The 21,093-nt window shown below is 41.6% G+C and overlaps 2 protein-coding genes across 6 annotated transcripts in view; one reads left to right on the top strand and one right to left on the bottom strand.

The window, feature by feature from the left end:
- Window positions 1-952: 952 nt before the first annotated feature.
- Window positions 953-19,812, bottom strand: SAXO2 (stabilizer of axonemal microtubules 2). 3 transcript variants are annotated; one of them, XM_027520654.1, is made up of 5 exons: window positions 19,643-19,812; window positions 18,878-18,944; window positions 16,999-17,178; window positions 10,617-10,819; window positions 953-3,581 (listed from the first exon to the last, which is right to left on the bottom strand). In XM_027520654.1, exons 2-5 carry the CDS (start codon window positions 18,904-18,906, stop codon window positions 2,638-2,640), a joined length of 1,356 nt encoding a protein of 451 aa, XP_027376455.1. In that variant the 5' UTR covers window positions 18,907-18,944; window positions 19,643-19,812; the 3' UTR covers window positions 953-2,637. The 3 variants fall into 3 exon arrangements, with proteins under 3 accessions (XP_027376455.1, XP_027376454.1, XP_027376453.1); XM_027520653.1 differs by lacking the exon at window positions 18,878-18,944 and having other exon boundaries at window positions 19,643-19,808; XM_027520652.1 differs by lacking the exons at window positions 18,878-18,944; window positions 19,643-19,812 and adding an exon at window positions 18,175-18,870.
- Window positions 19,813-19,828: 16 nt separating this feature from the next.
- Window positions 19,829-21,093, top strand: part of EFL1 (elongation factor like GTPase 1) — a 114,036-nt gene continuing 112,771 nt past the window's right edge. The window contains exons 1-2 of one of the 3 annotated variants that reach the window (XM_027520651.1): window positions 19,829-19,889; window positions 20,714-20,823. In XM_027520651.1, the coding sequence (XP_027376452.1) occupies window positions 20,733-20,823 (91 nt within the window). In that variant the 5' untranslated portion in view covers window positions 19,829-19,889; window positions 20,714-20,732. Of the gene's footprint in view, window positions 19,947-20,008; window positions 20,586-20,713; window positions 20,824-21,093 lie in introns of those variants that run through there. The other 2 variants (XM_027520649.1, XM_027520650.1) reach the window with 2 other exon arrangements.

The raw sequence follows: 21,093 nt of genomic DNA, 5'->3' as shown, positions 1-21,093 counted from the left end.
TTACCAGGCTACGCTCACACAGAGACTCTCAGGGAGGGCCTTGTTTGTGTCAGTCGCTCAGTCGTGTCTGACTCTACAACCCCATGGACTGTAGCCCACCTGGCTCTGTCCATGGGATTTCCCAGGCAAGGATACTGGAGAGCATTGCTGTTTCCTCCTCCAGGGGATCTTCCCGACACAGGGATGGAACCTGCATCTCTTGTGTCTCCTGCATTGGCAGGAGGATTCTTTACCAGCTGAACCACCAGGGAAGCCCCAGAGAGGGCCTTGGGTAGTTTTGTACAAAAGTCTATATAAATCAGATGTTTTACGGGGCTGGGGAATGGGGATCCCCAGCCTCTGACTGCTGAACACCGCTCTCCATTCTTCCTGCCGCCTAGTTTTTGTTTTTTTTCTTTAATCATTTTATTGTTTTAGAACAGTTTTAGGTTCACAACAAAATTGAGTGGAAAGAACAGAGAGTTACCCTGTGCCTCCTGCCCCCACACTTGCACAGCCTCCTGACCTTGAGTAGCCTGTGCCGAGGGTGTGGGTGTCAGAATGGGAGGCTTGAACTTGACACAGCATAATCACCCAAAGTCCATGGTGCACGTTAGGGTTCACTCTTGGCCTTGTTGTCCCTCCATGTCTTATGAATGACAGAGCCTTTCTTTCTAATTCTGTGGTCTTATTTTCCACAACAAGGATATGCAGGGAGACAGGGTAGAGACGGGATGGGGTGGGGGTGAAATTTCCTACTGCTTTTTGTCTCCCAATGTTCCCCATTCTTCATCAGATTCATCCAAGTTTGGCTTAGTGGAAACTCATTCTAAATCTGGCAGATGGTTAAATAATATGACTAGTTTCCAGTGCTTTTAATATGTGTGACTGTGTGTGTGTGAATTATGTATAACTTAACCTAGAAAATACTTTCTAAACAAGGTCTCCCAGAGAAAATTGGTTGCAGAAATGATTTCATGAAAATTAATTTAGTGATACTTTATTACTAGATACATATAATTCAACATAATTTCCCCTAATAAATACAAAAGTAAATAAAAACAAATTACTGCCACATAATGAAAAATACTTTAACCAAATGTTGACAGACTTATTCTCAGTTATGGATATATATTTTGAAACAATTCTAAAACTACAAGACTAAACTTTTAAGATAAAATAAATCATATTACCCCCAAAAACACCCAATAAGAATTTATTCATGGGACTCCCCTGCCAATCCAGTGGTTGGAACACCACGCTTCTGATGCAGGAGGCACGGGTTCGATCCCTGGTCTGGGAACTAAGATCCCACGTGCGGCATGGCGTGGCTGGGGTTGGGGGAGAGAGTTGCATTCATTAGGGAATGTTCAGCATTTATATACACAGTCTGTTCTGTCTACTTCACTCGGTGCCACCATTCCTGCCCTCCCTCCCTTCTTGGAATTGCTCTTCACACTGGAGGAGGAGGAGGACCTAACTGTGCTCATCCTGAGCCTGGTTCTTCTTCTGTACTGTGATTCTGGGAATGGCAATTAGGTGCATAATTGCCTGTGGTTACCCTAAACATTTTCTTCAGAGCTGCTGGTCATTCTCTAAACTTCTGCAAATGCTTTTTCCTTTTTGGAAATAGTGTATTCAAACCACATTATTCCCCTACCCACACTCTCCATTCTCTGTAACAACTTCTAGGGTGCTTGTGAAGCTTTAGAGGTGCTCCTCTCAGAAATCATACTCCTCATCAGCTAGAAACAGGCTAGGTTATTCTACAATCCTTGCTACAGGCCAGAAAGGGAGTACTGAGTAGGGAATTCTCCTAATATGAAAATGGAGGAACAGGTACAAAAAGAGATTAGGTGACTTGTGAACAACCCCTGATTCTTGGTTTGCACTCTTACTTTGTGGATTTCAAGGCATCACAGGACCTGATGCTCAGAGCACAGTTTCTGTGAGATAGGCAGAGCAGACATTCTTTTACAAATGAAGACACTGAGACTCGAAGACAAGAGTCACTTGCCTAGGGTAACACAAATAGAAATTAACATCATTGGAACTGTGAACTCAGGTGCTTCCATTTCCAACCCACGCAGCCTTAGATTTCCACCTTAGGGTGCCTCTTACTAACTTGAACCCTGTGAGGAGCAGTGCAGCATCTTAACAGCCACCAATGAAAACCTGACTCAGGGAATACCTCACAGATGCTTGAAGTCTAAAGAGAAAAATACTGTTGTCTTGAAAGAAGAATCCGTGTGTCATTTTCCGTGATGCTCTAGAAAAGTCCTAAGGCACTTGATGAATGATAACACCTATGTGAATAACCATATACTTGACGTAAGTATAAACACAAGTATAAATTATAATAGATTGAAACAAGTTACCAAACAGTATGTTGGGATTAAAAATAGTTCTGATGGGAATGTACATAATTTAAGTCTCAGAAAAGCATACTAAAGAACAATCTTGGTTAAAATATTAATTCGAAATGGATTTAAAAATCCTGATTTCCTCTGACAGATTTTCTAAATTTCTTGTTTAAAAATTTTAAAAATGGTTAGTTTTCACTAAAAAAAAATTTTTTTTCCTACTATAGAAAATTGATTTTGTCCTTGAGAACCCAACATGATGTGAGTTCGCTTCCTTTTAAACATGATTTGAGAATTAGAAGGCCTTCACCGCGGGAGCGATCTTGCGGAAGAATTTATGACCTTGGGAATTTGTAGTTTCAAACAGGTAGCCAGGAGGGGAAGGGTAGCTAGCCGGGCAGGTCTCCAGTTTCTTGGGCATATACTCGAGAGAGTACGTGGTGATGTCATCAAACGGAAGCGGCCTCTTCAAGGGAGCGTCCGCAGGTTTGCAGCTCTCGGTGGCAATTAGTTCATGGGGCACGTAATGAGACCTAAAAGTGCTCAGGCCATCGAATTTTCCGGATGGGCTGGGGATCTGCGGCCCCTGCTTAATGAGTCCCTGACGGCAGCTTTCCCATGCTGGGAAATCTTGCTTCGTGGTGCTCTTTCCTTGGAAAGGAAAGTTATGATTTCTCCTACGAGAAGCAGGCCTGATGGGAAGCACACGCGTGGCCTGATGCGGGACATAGTCGAGGTGGCTGGTGCTCTGCAGCTGCATGGTACCTGCGGGAGGGACATACTCCAGCGCTTTCTGTACTTGCGGTGCTGGGAGTGCCCACGCTTGAAAGCTGTCCCGGAACTCGGTGCTTCCTTCAAATGGAGCGTCCTGGGCCACTCTGGTATGTGCAGGTCTGCAGATCTTTGCCGTTTCACCGACGAGACCCTGAAAGTCGCATCGGTGAGTTGTGAGGTCCTCCAAGGGTTGGTCGGGTGGCTTGTAGCTGTCTTTTGGCCTTGCCAAATTGAATTCTGGTCGATGAGGCACATAATCAAGGCGATGACTTGTGTTACAGCTAAAGGGGATGGTAGAGCGTTCGACCGCTGGACTGGGTTTACAGCTTTGTCTAGGCTTTATCTCCCGAGGGACATAGTCATCCTGAAACGTTGTTGAATTTCCAAATCTCACAGTAGGGGGATAGTAAGTTTGTTGTGGCTTGTAGAGTTCACTTTTCTGAATGTCCCAAGCTCTATAATCATCTTAAAAATTTAAAAGAGAGAGAAAGCATTTTTAAATACTGAAGACCACCACCACCTTCTAAAAATCATGACTGATTTCTCTCATTGCCGTCCTTGCATTTCCTTTAGGTATCTCAACACCAATTAAGTAGGCAGTTCCACTGATTTCCCCTCAGATTTATTCCTTTTTTCCTTCACTTCTACTTTGCTCTTCCTATCTCCCCACTTTAATACACACAACTTTCCACTTTCAGATTCTTCTGATATAACATGGGAATGGAACATCTGAGCCTGACTGTTAATTGTTTTTGAAAACCGATAAGGTTGTGTTTTGGGTGAAGACAGAATTTAGGAGATTAGGGTTGTGTTCCCAGGAACTGGTTGGGATTTTTGTTATAACATGCTGAAGTGAAGCATAAAAGCTAGGGATTAACATAAAACCAAGGGCCCTGCTGTGTGCACAAGAATGATGTGGCTATTACTCCTTACTTTGGGGGGACTCCTCAAAGTAGAGAAAACTTCAGCTCCACTGTACCCCTGGAAGCCTACAGGACTCCCTGAGCAAATATTCAGGGTCCAGGGTAACTTGTACTATCCCGGGAGGAGCACTGGCTTCAATTTTCCTCCTTGGGAAATGGGCTTCATCTGGAGGTGAGGGGACCAGACTGAATGCTCTCTAAAGTGTGAGAGACTAAGTATGGAATTTAGAAATGAACATCAGGGCTGAACCTGGGATTTCGTGTTAAATACCTAAATTCTTCTTCTTGCAGCTCACCTAGACCATGGATGGAAAACTGAAGTGCTTATATTTCAACTGAGGTTTATTTAGGCTTTCTGTTTCTAGATGAGAAAGGGAGAAAGCTGAGAAATACTATGGAATTGACTTCACCCCAAAATACGTATCTCTAAATACCAAAAATCAATTTCTAAGAGACAGAAGATATACATGATAAAGAATTAGAGTCTAGGCTAAAGGCCACGCAGTGTTTATTCGAAAGGCAAAAGTTCAAATGCTTCTTCTGTGGATACTTCTTTTGAAGAGAAAAACTTCTCAGTCACGGGCATTTCTGCCAAAATAGCCACGTTTTTGACCAAATAATGATTACTCCCACCACCTTCAAGCTATTATTGTTTGAATGAGAATGAATAACCTAAGAGCAGGCAACCTTTTGGATAGTAGAGACCTGGTAAGAAAAGATGATCTGGGTCATGCACATTCTTGGTCTTGTGAACTTACATTTGAAAACAAATTCAGATACATGTGGGAGAAGAATGTGAAAGGTGCCATGGAGCAGAATTGGAGAGCTATGGTGGGCTGAAGACTTTGCAACAGACTGATAAGGAAACAGTGACATGATACATAGGCAGAGAAGGCGAGACCTTGAGGGCGATCAGAGAAGATGTGTCCAGGGGAGTGAGGATGCTGTGAGAAAAGCCAGCTAGCTCATGGCGGTGGTGGGCTGAGCAAGGGGTAGTTCTCCTTCAAGCTTCCTCTGCAAGCGATAGTTTTCCAATTCCACGTCACATGAAGCTTTACCACAAACTCTCTTTTTCTTGAGTCACCATGAAGGAATCTCTGTTGTTTGCTACAAGTATAAAATTATAGCACTATTTTTCAGTAACTAAAAGGAAACCAGAGGATGTTAATGGAAGGTCTATGGTTCAATATAAACATACAGGGAGACCCTTTGTTGCCAAAATGTCTACAAAAAAGATGTTAATTTCATGAGAGAAACTAAACAGAAGAGAATATTCTCCCTTACCAAAAAAGTTTGGTTTTCAAAAAGGAAGCAAAAATTCAGAGAGACGAGGTTTGATAGCAATGTATTAATTCCAGAGATCTGCATAAAATTGGTTTGCCTCTTTTAAATATCCCTATGTTCATATACCTGGAAATTTATTATTTTCCTATAATATTTATTAATAACATTCTAGCAATATCTTTAAAACATCATGGTCTTTATTAATGTCATTGGTTCTTAGTATCTTATGACACTTATGGAAAAAAATCAAACATAATGCTGCCTACATCTAACAATGCATCTGGTCATTTGGCAACTCCAGTACTGCACTTGTTAGATAAGGGCCATTCAGTTTAGTGTGGAGCTCGCTTTCTTCTAAACAGCTTTAAGCCCATGAGGTGCTTGCATGTGTTTGCTCATCATGAACATCCAGATGCAGAGCTCCAACTCCATCCTTACACAGTGAGCTGTTCTGGGTTCCTCTTTGAGGACAGAAGTCCTCAGTGGCACATGCAGTTTCTTTCTCTTGGTAGTTGGGGCTCTGTTCTCTGTGTTGTCTTATGGCACCAAGAATGTGGGACCAGTTTTCATAAAGTCAGGGGGCTCCATCCTTTCTTTCTCAATCCACACATCATCAAACTTGTCTCACAGTTTTAATCCTACCTGTAAGTTGATGACTCCCAAACTTGAATCTCTACTCCAGACTTCCCTTGAAATCCAAAGCAACATACCTATCTTCCTCCTAGACAATCTCTATTCAAATGTCCAAGAGGTAAATTGAAACTTAGTTTCCCCCAATTGAGTTCACCATCTTGCTCAGACTCATTTTCCCTAAATAACACGACAATAAAACACTATTTTGAATTTGGCATCTCATGTAAAGATTTCACCCAGTTAATTTTCTCTCCCTCAGTCCCTTCTCTCTGTTTCAAGTCATTTTCAAATCCTGTTTATTTTACTATCTAAATTATAAGTTTTTCCATCTGAGGCAATCATGCAATGAGTAGCAACCTGATGAAATCATCAAAAATAAGAATAAGGAAATAGAAGAAAAAATATTGTAAAATAAGGTTCTATAGGGTTTACAGCAAGATCCTTATTTCATTCTTGATATTTGTAGTTAGTGTCTTCTTATTTTTCTCCTTGGTCATTGTGGTTAGGGTTATTCAACTTTGTTATCTTTTAACAGAATCAGCATTTCATCAATTTTCTCTACTGTTTTTCTCTTTACAGACTCATTGATTGCTGCTCTTCATGCTTCTCTCTGGAATCATTTTCCTTCAACCTGAAGAACTTCCCTTAATTACTTTTGTAGTATGTATCTGCTACTAACAGATGTTCTCCTTTTTTTTTCCTTCCCTAAAAACCTCTTTATTTTACATTATTTTGAAGGATATTTTCACTACATATAAAGTTCTAGGGTTCACTGGGTTTGAAATTCTCAATTTCTTTTTCCTTTTAACATTAAAGATGTCATTCATTGTCTTCAGGCTTCTATAGTTTCTGGTGACGTTAAGTACATTTCTAACTTTTCTTTTGTAGATAATGTGTAGTTTTGCTCTTACTACGTCTAAGAAGTTATCTTTACTTGGTTTTCAGAAGTTTGATGACAGTTGCCAGACATGGCTTTGTGTTTATTTTGCGGTTTGATAAGCTGCTTGAATCTGTGACCTGAATTCCTTCACCAATTTTGGAAATTCTTTGACCATTATCTCTTCACTTTCTGATTCTTCATAGGTCTTATAAGTTTTTATTATTTGCTGCAAGTTATGCATAAGAAAATCATAGAAACTAAAATCAGTGTTACTTTCAACAGAAGAAAGCTTGCTCTTCCCTCTGTTGAGCAGATAGGATGTGGGGCAGACCACCTTGATCCAATCAGGAACTGAGCGAGACTGGTGTTCAGTGACATCTTTAATTAGACAAAGTCTTCCTCTAATTACGAATTTCTTCGGACAAGACCTGTGATGTGTTTGTAGCTTTGCCTTCATTCTAGTGGGGCTTTGTCTTCCAAGCACCTGTTCCCAAGAGAGACTGTGGGACATTTCTGTGAGCTCTTTCCAGCCCAGTCTTCTAGCCCACCATGCCCCCTCAACACTTAGCAAACACCCCACAAGGAAAACCAGCCCCACATCTGGGGTACTTATAGATTCTAATCTGTCATACCTGCCTATGTGTGAGGTTCTCCACTGATTTCCCTTTCCCCTAGAAGAGTCCCCTGCTTATGCCACCCCAATCTTCAGCCTCGCCTAGACTTGACAGATGCTTCCAGAGGAGTGAACAGTTGGCCACCTCAGCTCATCTAGGAAGGACTACTCCATCTCTGTAAATTTAATTCTTTGCTTCTATTTAAAAAAAGATTTTTAAAGATTTATGTATGTTTTTAGCTGTTTCAGTGGAGGTTATGGCTTTCTGCCATCTACCATATCCTATCTGGTAGCAGAACTCAAAAAATTTTAGTGGCTACTAGAAAAATGTTAAGCTCCTCAGTCTGACAACCAAAACGTCACAATCATAACCTATGTTTTTGGAATTAGACACCAATCACTCAGATCCTGAAATTCTCTGGTCCACACCATGTTCACTGAATACCCTTTTATTTTTCTGGCTTTATGACTTTTTTGCTCATCTCACCCTAGTTTTTAGGATGTCCCTCCTCTTTCCATACATCAATACTTACTAGTCTCTGATGCATTCTCAGACTAGCCTGCAGTGATATCTTTTTCAGTCTACATTTTTGAAGCACTAATTTTTTCATAAATTTTCTAGTGAATCATTCCCCCCTCCTTGTGATATTTCATTTACTTCTTGTATGACTATTTAATTTTTCATGCTATATTGCTCTTTTTTTCCTCAACTGTAAAGTTTCTAAATGTCAACAACCCTGCTTCATTCAGATCTCTATTCCTTGTAGTGCCTGGCACACAGAGGAGTAATCCCTAAACAGTATTTATCAAATCAAATACTGACCTATTTTCTTTATGTGCACTTTAGTCTGAATAAGTTTCTAAACCAAGGCTGCTGGGGGTAGATAGATTTCTGTCTAAGAGTCACCAGTTCCATAGAGCCACATCTCCAGAATCTAGATGACACCCTTCTCACCATCTTGTAGTTTTTGTTTTTAATCATATCCCATTTCCATCTGCCCTCTGTTCTCTAACTGTTAGGTTATAGTGAGAGGCTCTTCCCATTGTGATTCCTCTTCAGCTACAGATCTGTCCTTATGGAGGGATCTACAGAGCCTGTAGTGTGGTCATCACACAGGATGGTAACATGTCCCCTTGGCCCATAGGTTTTCTTGTCTCATGCTCTCAACCTGGAAATACAAGGATAACTTTTCCTCACTAGGAAAGACCAGGAGAGAGGAGGCCAGAAGGAACCCAGGAATCCTCAACATTGGATTATGGGAATAGAAGTACATGAATCTATAGGAAGCCCAGGTAATGAGACGCCAGAACTAGTATTGGATGTTTGAGTGTGTGTGCGTGTGCATATGTTACATGTGAATAGTCAAGGCATCAAGGATTATCAATATTATTGTATTTTAAGTGAACTTTATGGAGAAAAAAAGAAGAAAATCTTACTATGGTTGTTTAAAAGACCCAGTACAAACATTTCACCAGTTTTATGTCAAATTATTACATAATACATTATCTCCTATGCATACCAATTAATATATATCTTAGCAATTACTATATGCTGTATTAGATTATAAAAATATATTTGTTCACTGTATGTGAAAATCTTTGTGAAAGTTGCTCAGTCGTGTCCGACTCTTTGCGACCCTATAGTCCATGGAATTCTCTAGGCCAGAATACTGGAGTGAGTAGCCTTTCTCTTTTCCAGGGGATCTTTCCAAAACAGGTCTCCCACATTGCAGGTGGATTCTTTACCAGCTGAAGGACAAGGGAAACCCAAGAATACCAGAGTGGGTAGCCTATCCCTTCTCCAGCAGATCTTCCTGACCCAGGAATCAAACTGGGGTCTCCTGCATTGCAGGTGGATTCTTTACCAACTGAGCTATCAGGGAAGCCCTGATATGTTCACTGTATGTGTTGTCTTAAAAATTTGTTCTTTGTATGGTGCCTTATATGCTCACAGCTTAAAAAAAAACCAACAAAACAAAGAACATTGTTTATGATGTCCCTACTGAGCTGACATAGATCATAATATACTAATTCTATATACTTTGGAATGTTGTTTGGTCATTCAGTCAAAAAGAGTGACTCTTTTGTGACCCATGGACTGTAGCCCACCAAGCTCCTCTGTCCATGGGATTTCCCAGGCAAGAATACTGGAGTGGGTTGCCATTTCCTTTTCCAGGGAACATACACTTTACATACCCATTAAACTGCTAAGAGTGGTGTTTAAAGAATAAGTGTGTATTCAGTTATTATCTATTTAAAATATAAATCATTACTGTTATTGTGGATGGCATCACTTTTATAAAAAGGTTTCATATTAGGACATAGCCATTCAGTTATATCACATACGAGTGAAAAGACTGTAAGCCTAAATATGCAATTACGTTATTAACAAAAAATATAGAAATAGTATGAACTAACCAGATAGCCTATTTTTGGAAAATAAAGAACTGCTCAAAGCAACAGTGTTGTAAGACCAGACTGATTTTTGGAAAGAAACTGATCATACATCTTCCAGCCCCTTTCTCCCTGCAGTTGGTTGCCAGCAGGCAGAAGATATTCCATGCTGGAAGACCTAGAGGATCAGGTGGCCTGTGGGGAGCCAACATTGTCTCACTGGGTGAACACGCCTGTTTTATTCTGAAGTTCAGTATCAGGGACCATCTGCTAATAGAGGTAAGTGTCATCCTCTATCCCAGCCTTTATCAGTATAAAAGGCAATATTTTGGTTCTCTCCCTGCTAACTCTTTTGGTTGGTTCAGAACTTGAATGGTGAAGAGGGTTGCTATTTATCTGACTTTCTCAAAGGCTGCAGTACGCTCCGTAGTTCCATACTGGGAGGAAAGGAGAAGTACCAACTCAAAATGGCATAATGTGACAAATAGGACATAGTGCTTGTTCAGTAGTATCCTTTGTTTTCGTGGTTTGAGATAAAGAAAACTAAATGGCTGAATTTAGACAGGAACCCAGGTCTCTTAACTCTCAGCCAAGCAAATGGTGTTTTTTCCTCACTATACAATATTATTTGGACAAAAGAGAAAGAAGTTTTCTCCTAAGCCTTAGGGATTTAAGTTTGGCAATCTGCCAGAATTGCGATTTGATGTTGGATGTCAAAGCTGAAGGTTAAGTTTTTGTTTTTTGGCGTTTTAATTTTGGAAATGGCAAGTTACCTTTATAGGTTGGGACAGTGTCCAGCTTTCCTTTTTTAACTTGTTGTCTCTCCAGAGGCCGAATTATCACCACAGGCTGCACTTTGTAAGAATTAAAATCCCGTTTGTAGGTGGTGCCAAGATCAATCACCCCCTGTTTTGGTTTATATCCTTCTGGTGCATGGCGAGGCTGTTTGTCTATTTCATAAGGACGATAATCTGACCTGAAATATATAAGTTTGAAACATAGCCTCACAGGTTCTTTTGTTTTTAACTCTTTCAATTTAGTAGTAAAGTTTTCAATACTTTCACTAGAAAAGTCTAGAAGATATTAAAATGGTGATGGTTGGTAAACTCCTTGAAAGAGATTATTGAATTCCTTTATGTCCTACCCAGTGACTAAATACCTTAAGAAAAATAAATACTAAAAAAAAAAGAATTCCCAGTTTTCCAAACATCTTTACAATGGATCATTGGTTAACTGGATCTTACAGAAATAAAATAAAATCTTCCAAGAATTGAATTTTTGGTCTAATCTGGAAGGAAATCACAGGTTAAAGGTTTAAATGAATCTGAAGAAAATTTAACTATATCCCCTGGGTCCACTTTGTCAAAACACTTATTCATCCTATTAAAGACTCTAATGAACTGTTTGGGTGTGCTGTCTTTTTGTTGAGTCATGCTGTCTTCCCACTCATCATTAAATAATCAGTTAAAGGAGTCAAGTACATCTGACTCTGGCCTTTAGACATCAGTCATATTCATAGCATGGATGTAAGTCTTACTTAACTTCTGATCCCCCAGGAGCTCTTGCCAGGGATGGGGGTCATAGGGTACACTGGCCACCCTGGGCATTTGATAAACATTATGTTATTGCAGACACTGAGGCTGTCTGTTGAATTGGACCATTCCAAGACCACAGACTTGGAATGTTAAGACCAGCTGGGCCCAAATCCTGGCTCTGTCATTCGCTACATGTATTATATTGGATAACTTCACCTGTCTGTTCCAGTTTCCTTATATATAAAACAGAACCATAATGTCATCTACCTCATACAGGGTTCTTTTAAGGACTGACACATATATGCATGTACAGCATACACATGACTGTTTTGTACACATAAAGAATGATTATTTTGATTACTACTACTATTACTAAAAGTCTTCCAAATTGCTTTCTTTTCTTTGGCATTGACTTCCTATTGACGTGTCTATTGGCATTTCTTTTCTATTGGCTGTGGTCACTTATTTTATGATTTATTCAAACCATTTTTTTACTAATCAGTATTTTCTGTATGCAGTCATAACCTCCCAAAAACAAAACTCACTGAATCCCTTCTCTGTTCACAATGTAACTTCTTAGACTTGTCAACTCACCCCTGTCAATCCACTTCAACCCACCTTGACCCACTTCAACCTGGTTTTTCAGCACAGCCCTCTCTAGTACAGTTTCAAGGTCCACAGTGACTTCCATATAGTGAAATGCATCAGACAGTCTTAGTCCTCATCTTACCAGAGCTCTCCAGTAGTAACTTTCATTACTGACCATTCTTTCTATTTCTGGAAATCTCTTTCTCCCTGTCTTCCTCACTATTTCTTCCCAGTCTCCTATGTCGCTTCACCCTCCTAGACTCAGTCATGAAGTGCTAGAGTTCCTCAGCACTTGGGTCTGCACACTCTCCTCTGCTCATCGCATGTTCCCTCCTGAGCACAGCTCCTCCACCCCCACAGCTGTCATCACTAACTAGATGGAAATGCCTCTCAAACTTACATCTCTGCTTAGACCACTTCTCTTAGATCCAGACCAGTTTTCACAAGGCCTCTCAGATAGTCAACGGCATCTCAAAATGTACTATACCCCTAATCAAAATATTTCTCCCCAACAAATCTGGCCGCATTTGCTTGTTCCTTATCTTAGTGAATGGCACCACTTCTTCAGCTGCACAGTCAGGAACCTAGACTGACCCTTCATGCCTCACAGGACTGAATCCGTCATCTTGTATGTCTCCTGCAATGGCAGGCAGGTTCCTTTATCACTGGTGCCACCTGGGAAGCCCCTTCATGCCTCACCTTCCTCTTAGTTTATCACCACCTCCTATCAGCTTTTTCTCCTAAATCTCTCTTAAATCTGATTTTCTCTGTCTCACCCACCACCCTGATATTCTAAGCTTTTGTAATAGCTCATCCACATCAGTTCAGTAGCTTCCTAAACTCACTCACTAGAGAGAGAACTAGTTTCTTTTCATACCCCCTGCAACACACACACACACACACACACACACACCCCAAAAAGAAACCCTCAGTGGCTTCTTACTGCTCTAAGGCTATAGGAGAAACAGCATGGTCCCTTCCAGTAGCTCCAACTCACCTCGTGCTTCCTCTGCCCCTGCTGGCCTTCTCCTTCCTGCTTCATGCTGCTCTCTGCCTGGAAAGCACTTTCTTACATTCTTAATCCAGTTAAGTGCTTCACAGCCTTCAGATTTTAGATCATTCTTCTTATTTCCCTGATAAAGTCAAGCCTCTTATTCTGGCTCTCAAGTTACCTGGTGCCTACCCTTCCTAGATTTGATCACTGTTGCAATTTTATACTCATTCTGAATGATGTTTGTGACTGCCACCTCCACTAGACTGCAGCGTCTGTAAGCACAGAGATCAGGACTGTTTCCGCTCATCATGTATTCCAGGCACCAAGCATAGCGCCTGACACTTAACAAAGGCTTGAGAAATACTATTTAGAAAATGAACAACAGTAGACATCACATACCTCTCCTTCTCAAGATATCTGAGTTGTTCTTTGCCCTTCCCAAATACCAGCTAGAGAGGAACAGGCTAAAATGCAATCAGGAAGTGGAAGAATCAGGGAGAGGACAGAGGAAGCTTAGAAGTCTTAATTTCTCTTGTTAAATTAGTTATATGTTAGAAAGTGTACCTCCAAACCCAAAGCAACTTTCTATGGAGACATAGTGAAGGGTAAATGCACTCTTACTCATCTGATATATCCTAAAACACTGGACATGTCTGGACTCAGACTTTCAGGGCAGCTTTCCTGTCAACTCTGGCAGTCATTGATTGTGCTACAACTGTAATCCTATAAAGGACCAAAAGTCCTGAACAAGTCCAGACATCTGCTCTTTACAGTCTCTTCCTACAGTACAGAAAAGTATAGAACAGAATGACACATTAGTTTTTAATTGTGCAGATGAATCAGCTGCTATCTGCTGCCTAGTCAACATCGTCATCATGAGGGAGTCAAGCAAGAGTTCCAAATCCCTTGAATGAGGTCCTTGGAAATACTTCTGTTCTTAGTTGCTAAGTTGTGCCCAACTTTTATGCGACCCATGGACTGCGGCCTGTCAGGCTCCTCTGTCCATGGGATTTCCCAGGCAAGAATACTGGATTGGGTTGCCATTTCCTTCTCCAGGGGATGTTCCCAACCCAGGGATGGAACCCGAGTCTCCTGCAGGCAGATTCTTTACCATCTGAGCCACAATACTGCTAATTCCCTAGTCAAAATACAAAGAAAAGATCTAGTGTTTTACTAAGTGGAAAGAGGATTTAAGAAATGGAAGGTTTCGTTTTGTTGGTATATTTGAATCTGTATTTAGTTTTATTTTATTTTTACTATTAAGGCTACTTGAACAAGGCAATGGAGAAAACCCAGAATTGAAAAGCAATTGACTTTTTAAAAGAAACATGTGGCAGGTTAAACTTTCTTCATTTTTTAGAGTTGGTTACATGCAAAATCTTTATTCAACAAATATGAATATTGTGAACTTTATTTCAAATCTCCATTATGAATCACTAAGGCATCAAGGAAGAAAGGAGTAGAGGTGGAGAAAAAAGGAGTAGCTTTTCCCCTTGGCTCTATCTCAGCCAGCTGCTTAGTTCCTCATCTCACTGACTATGATCTGGGATCGTCTTGTTTGTCTGATTTTTGTTTGGGGGCCGTTTATAGTCACAAGACTATAAACAGTGGTGGGGAAGCCCTTCTTTCCATTCCACATCAGACCCAGTGGACAGTCCAGGACCTGCCCACTGCATTGAGTCTGTAGCAACAGAATCACCAGTGATGCTGGTTAAAAATGCATATTCCTGGAATCCACTCCATTAGCTACTGACTGTTTTAGGTGGTGGTCTGGAACCTATAACTATAATCTTTCTTGATGATTCCAAATCACACAAAAGTCTGAGGACTATGGAAGGTCTTCACATTTCTGGAAGAGCCACACACCTACAGAGGAAACCACAAGAGTTGCCTGAAATGTTAAAAGGTATAAGTATTGGACTAAAAGTTTGAAGGTCTCCACCTTTGCCATGTAAGTAAAATGATCTTTCTTTGAAATGAAAATGGATAATACTAAAAGTTAACATTGTTCGAGAGCATTTTAAAAATCCTAAATTATAGAAATCTGATGTACGAGTTCTTTGAAAGCAAGAACCTATGTTTATTGATATTTTTTGACGCCTTAGATTGTGCCTTGAATATAGTGTGCACATCAACAGGATAAAGAAAAGAACTGAATTGACAGAGATACAAAGAGCTCAAAAGTGCAGAGCCAAGTGAAAAGTTGAGGCTTAAAAGAACTTTTCTGTCTTTCACACACTGAATAAATATTGAGCACCTACTATGAGCTAGTAGGCATGTAATAGGTTTCTGGAAATAGAATGCTGAGAGAAGAAGACACACAGTTCCTGCTTTCACTGAGACTAATCTAATGATAAATAACAGGCAGATACTTTCAGAACTTATATAGGGGACTTTTACCTCACCAAAAACTGGGTGTCAGAGAAGGCTTTTCAGAGTAATGATTGAGTTGAGATCCATAGGTTGAACCAACATAAACTAGGATAAGATGCAGGAAGAATTTCAGGCAGGTAAAATAGTATCTTGGAAGGCTATGTGACAAGGGAAATTTACTATATTCAAGAAATGAAAAATGTCCTATGGGATATAACCAGAAGAGTGCAAAGGGCATTACATTGAAAATAAATCAGAGAAGAAAGTGGGGACTAAGCAATGAAGGGATTTGATCGTATATTAAATATAATGGGAAAATACAAGAGCAGTTTTAGCAGGGAGGTGATAGGATTGGATCTGCATTTTAAAAAGGTCATCTTGCTCAACATCACTAATTATTGGAGAAACTCAAATCAAAACTACAATGAGGTACCACTTCACATTAGTCAGAATGGTCATCATTTAAAAGTCTGTAAATAACAAATGCTGGAGAGGATGTGGAGAAAAGGGAACTCTCCTCTACTGTTAGTAGGGATGTAAGTTGGTACAGCCACTATGGAAAATAGTATGGAGGTTTCTCAAAAAACTAAAAATAGAACTACCATATTATTCAGCAGTCCCTCTCCCAGGCATATATCCAACAAAACTTTAATTCAAAAAGATACATGCACCATCCCTATGTTCACAGAAGCACTATTCACAACAGCCAAGACATGGAAACATGTCCAGTGACAGATGAACAGATAAAGGTGATGTGGTACATGTATACAATGGAATGCTACTCAGCCATCAAAAGGAATGAAATAATGTCATTTGCAGCAACATGAGTGCAACTAAAGATTATCATACGTAAGTGAAGTAAGTCAGAAAGAAAAAGACTAGTACCATATAACTTGTATGTGGAACCTAAAATGTGGCAAAAATGAACCTATCTATAAAAAAACAGACTCACAGACAGAGTACAGACTGGTGGTTGCCAAGGGCGTGGGGGAGGGGAAACTGGGAGTTTCGGATTAGCAGGTTGTAACCTATTACATTAATCTATTGGATGGATAAACAACAAGGTCCTACTGTATAGCACAGGGAGTATATTCAATATCCTGTGACGGAAAAGAATGTTAAAAAAGCAATGTCTGTAAGTGTATAACCAAGTCACTTTGCTGTACAGCAGAGATTGGGACAACATTGTAATCAACTATACTTCAGTGAAAAATAAAATTAAAAAAAGAAAGAGGTCATCTTGGTCACCTAAAGTTAGAAAACAGATCAGAGATGCAAAAGCTGGAGTAGAAACAAACATAACCCTTAAGAAGTTATTGCATTCTGGTCACATTGGAAAGCAGACAAACACAGAGATTTTAGGAGGAGGGTTCAGGATGGGGAACACATGTATAATTTTTTTTAAATTAAAATTGAAAAAAAAAAAGAAATCAACAGAACTTTTTATGTTTCCCTTCTACATTCTCATTTTTGTCATTCTAGCTTAGTTGTCATCTTTCTGTTTTTCTCAAGTTGTGACTCAACCAGTTTCTTGCTTTTTAGATTGACTCAACTTAAATCAACTAAATAGTTTAAAGAGTTCAACTAAATAGTTTAAAGAAAACTTTATTAAAACCAGGAGAGTGGTGAAAAAATAAGTAAAGCAAATTGTTTCTTGATATTTACTTAAATGTTGTTATTCCTTCCATCTTGCCACGATATGCTCGAAATTCTTCCTTGGGCTTCAGACTCTGAGGTGGAAGAACACTGCCGTATGAAGGATATTTTTCCAAATATTCAGTTGTGGCACAAGACTCGCCAGAATTTTCATAAATCCTTGTGGTTCCATGTGGGCAATGATGTCGCCTATGCAAACATAAAAAACTCATCACAGTTTAACTCACATGAGCAATTGTATGTGCACACTGCAGAGGTAAATATGATAGATGGCAGTTTTGACTGATAAAGTGAAAGAAATAGACATTTGGAAATTTTTAGTTACATAGTACGAAAAAAAAAAAGATTAAAATAGCAAGATGAAAAAGTAACAGACACAGGTCAAAACTTCCCAAAGGGGCCCAACAATCTTGATCCTGATAGACAGAGACAATGTATTAAAACATCAATGAGTTTGTTCTCTTAGAAGAGCAGGGATCTTTGCCCCACTCTATCACAGTAGCATATTCAAACGCAGAGACATTACTTTGCCAACAAAGGTCCGTCTAGTCAAGGCTATGGTTTTTCCTGTGGTCATGTATGGATGTGAGAGTTGGACTGTGAAGAAGGCTGAGCGCCAAAGAATTGATGCTTTTGAACTGTGGTGTTGGAGAAGACTCTTGAGAGTCCCTTGGACTGCAAGGAGATCCAACCAGTCCATTGTGAAGGAGATCAGCCCTGGGATTTCTTTGGAAGGAATGATGCTAAAACTGAAACTCCAGTACTTTGGCCACCTCATGCGAAGAGTTGACTCATTGGAAAAGACTCTGATGCTGGGAGGGATTGAGGGTGGGAGGAGAAGCGGACGACAGAGGATGAGATGGCTGGCTGGCATCACTGACTCGATGGACGTGAGTCTGAGTGAACTGCATGAGTTGGTGATGGACAGGGAGGTCTGGCGTGCTGCAATTCATGGGGTTGCAAAGAGTTGGACACGACTGAGCAACTGATCTGATCTGATCTGATCTGATCACAGTTGCAGGTGGTGGTCAGATCTCAAGAATTGGTTAAGTGAACCTTTCAATAGTGGCTCCCAGCTTTGCCAAGATTCTTATACCTCAAACATACAACTGAAAGTAGGAGTGGCACCACTGCTGAGGGGATTCTTAGAACTTCAGCAAGAGACATGTCAGTGGGAAGCATTACCAATGTTTAAAGCTCAGAGAAGATTCCTCTTGCTTTGGCAATGCCTCAGTTCTCTGGATCATTTAACTGCCTGAAGAAAAGGGAGCCTCCAACATCATGAAGACTGAAAATTCCTGACAGCTGGATGGGAAAGGAACTTGGGTTGGATAGAAATGAAAGATTAGAAATAATAATTAATTTTCGTGCACTTCAGCGTTTTCAAATATGAATCAAATCCTCAAATGTTGATTTATCTTTTAATCCACATTGGATTATTAATTATAAACATTTACCATGAAACTAAGGGGAAAACTGCTTTCATCAACAGTCCAAGTGTCTTTCCTTTGGAGGAGATTACAATACCACAGGGCTGACATATTCATAATATTCATTGAGCAAACAGTGATCTAATCCCTGGGTCAACAGGGAAGTTGAGGAGGAGAAGACTATTTCTTAGGTGATGGGAGGTTGTCAGGCAGGACTCACTGACCAATTCTAGGTTTCAGAAAATCAGATTCCAAAGGAGCGCAGGCTGGATGGGCTTGGGAAAGAAAATACCGGTCAGGCAGGGGTAGGGAAAAAAAGCAAGGGATAAAAGATAGCGTAACATGGGTCGAAAACTCATCGACTTGCACTCCGTTCTATTCTTCTGTTTCCTTTCATTAATTTTTAAAATAGTGTGGGGCATACACTCTCCCAGTCGAATCAGATCTCCCCTACTTACCAGCTTGACCTCCGCTGCTGCACAGGCATATAAATCCCCACGCTGGATGGCACTGGAGTTTGCGCCCCTGGATAGGAGCCCATGGAGAAGGCAATGGCACCTTACTCTGGTACTCTTGCCTGGAAAATCCCATGGACGGAGGAGCCTGGTAGGCTCCAGTCCATGGGGTCGCTAAGAGTCGGGCACGACTGAGCGACTTCACTTTCACTTTCACGCATTGGAGAAGGAAATGGTAACCCACTCCAGTATTCTTGCCTGGAGAATCCCAGGGACAGAGGAGCCTAGTATGCTGCCGTCTATGGGGTCGCACAGAGTCGGACACGACTGAAGCTACTTAGCAGCAGCATAGGAGCCCACAAATGTGTGCGTGCGTGCAAAGTCGTTTCAATCGTGTTTGCGACCCTGTGGACTGTAGCCCGCCAGGCTCCTCTGTCCGTGGGATTCTCCAGGCAAGAATACTGGAGTAGGTTGCTGTGCCCTCCTCCAGGAGATGTTCATAAACTAGGGATGGAACCTTGTCTCCTGGGTCTCCTGCGTTGGCAGGCGGGTTCTTTATCAAGTGCCAGGAGCCCACAAAGCAGAACTGCTTAACCCGAGATAGCTGGCGGGGTTTGCGGCCAGCATTCGGGGACCCGGCAATAAGTGAGGACGTCGCTGCGCCCGGGTACCCGCACCCCCGCGGGGCGGCCACTCTGAGGGCTTCGTCCCCGCAGCGGCCCTAGCTCACTTCCGAGCCCGGCCGCCGCCACGCCGGCCGTTCCTTACCCGCAAGTACAAATCTGACACAGACACCAGGTCTTCATGCTCCCGGTTCCTCAGCTCCTCCAAACTCTCAGCTTCCGCCGTTCCACCGCGCCCTCCGTAGTCAAGGCAACCGCAGGAGCCCTGGAGACCGACGCGGCGCCGGCTTCCGGCGGCGACAGGGACGCGCGCGGGTCAAAGGTCGTGCGTCGATAGCCCCGCCCTCGGCGCGCGGGCCTTCGGGAGATAGCTAGTTGTGGGTGCCTGCGAGGTGCGTGGTGTAGTCTGCGTCGGGGTCCGAGCGGGACTGGTTGGGCGGCGGGAGCCGGTGAGTGCGGGCCCGCAGGGCGCTGGGCTTCCTCCTCTGGCCTCCTCTGGCAGCTCCAGGTGGTGGGGGGACCCGGGGCGCCGCGGCGGCGGAGCGAGGCCGGGGGCGAACCCGGTCTGGGAGCGGCTGCCGTTCGAGCTTAAGTGTCCGCTCGCGCCCGACTGCTTTTCAGTGTGGACCCGGAGTCCTCAAAGAAGAAGGGAGTGATGAAGAAGGGAAGGTGGAGATGAGGGTTTATTTTTTCTTTTCCCCAATGTGGGAAGGAATGAAAGACATTCATTGCACCTGCTCAGCAAATAAGCACGTGACCCAAAACTTTATTCGGGCTCCATAGCAGTCATCAAGCTGAATGTTTCCCCTCCAGTGAAAGCAAGCGGAGTTATAGGAGGAGGGACTTGGAAAAAGATCGAGGAGCGGAAGGAGAGATATCAGCATCTTCTCTCCTGCCTACGACCCTTGCGATACGTCATCACTGACCTGGAGAAATTCACCCCCGTACAGAGTACAGGGCAGAGTTCCTGGTGTCACTGGGCGCCCAGCCCTAAGGAGCTCTGATTCATCGCAGATCCGGAACGATGAGTAAAATCCACAGTCGTAGTACAGTAGTTGCTGAAGTGCTCAAATTGGACTTAGGTCTGGGTGTGTATCTGCCTTTAATAACAGTTTTTACTTGAAGGAACTTGAGAAATCTTGTCAGTTCCCAGTATTAAAAGCCCTTATTTATTGTCCCGATCTTTAGTCATTTGTAATACGTCTTTAATTTTTAGTCACAGGAAGTAAGTGACCATGGTGCTCAATAGTTTGGATAAGATGATTCAACTCCAGAAGAACACTGCTAACATTCGGAATATCTGCGTTTTGGCTCACGTAGACCATGGTAAGAGCCCTTTCTAAATAGCTTGTTTTCAGTAATTAAGGGGGTGTGTCTCCACACGTGTCACTGGAGTGATGCTAAGTTGAAAGTCTTATTTCTTTTAAAAGTTTGATGTGGTAGAACACAGCCAACTAGGGATTGGTGTTTTTCTAGATAGTTGGTTTTTAAATGAGAAGTTGAGTTTTTGTTAAACTATCAAGTATTTTTGAAATGGCTTTCTAATATAACAAGTCTGTAGTCTTAACATAATATTCTCAGAACCTGTGTTCTAAG

This window comes from Bos indicus x Bos taurus, chromosome 21, assembly GCF_003369695.1.
Source record: "Bos indicus x Bos taurus breed Angus x Brahman F1 hybrid chromosome 21, Bos_hybrid_MaternalHap_v2.0, whole genome shotgun sequence".
NCBI lineage: Eukaryota > Metazoa > Chordata > Mammalia > Artiodactyla > Bovidae > Bos > Bos indicus x Bos taurus.
This window is presented reverse-complemented; position numbering and strand designations above follow the sequence as displayed.

Bases quoted from the DNA above. Each gene is read 5' to 3' on its own strand.
- SAXO2 (XM_027520652.1), bottom strand. From the start codon at position 18,236: ATGATCCAGAGAACTGAGGCATTGCCAAAGCAAGAGGAATCTTCTCTG. The intron at 10,820-16,998 runs GTAAATATCAAG...TATATATTTCAG, and splicing joins GAAGGAATAACAACATTTAA to GTCAGATTATCGTCCTTATG. The intron at 3,582-10,616 runs GTAACTTGCCAT...TAAATTTTTAAG, and splicing joins CACTGTCCCAACCTATAAAG to ATGATTATAGAGCTTGGGAC.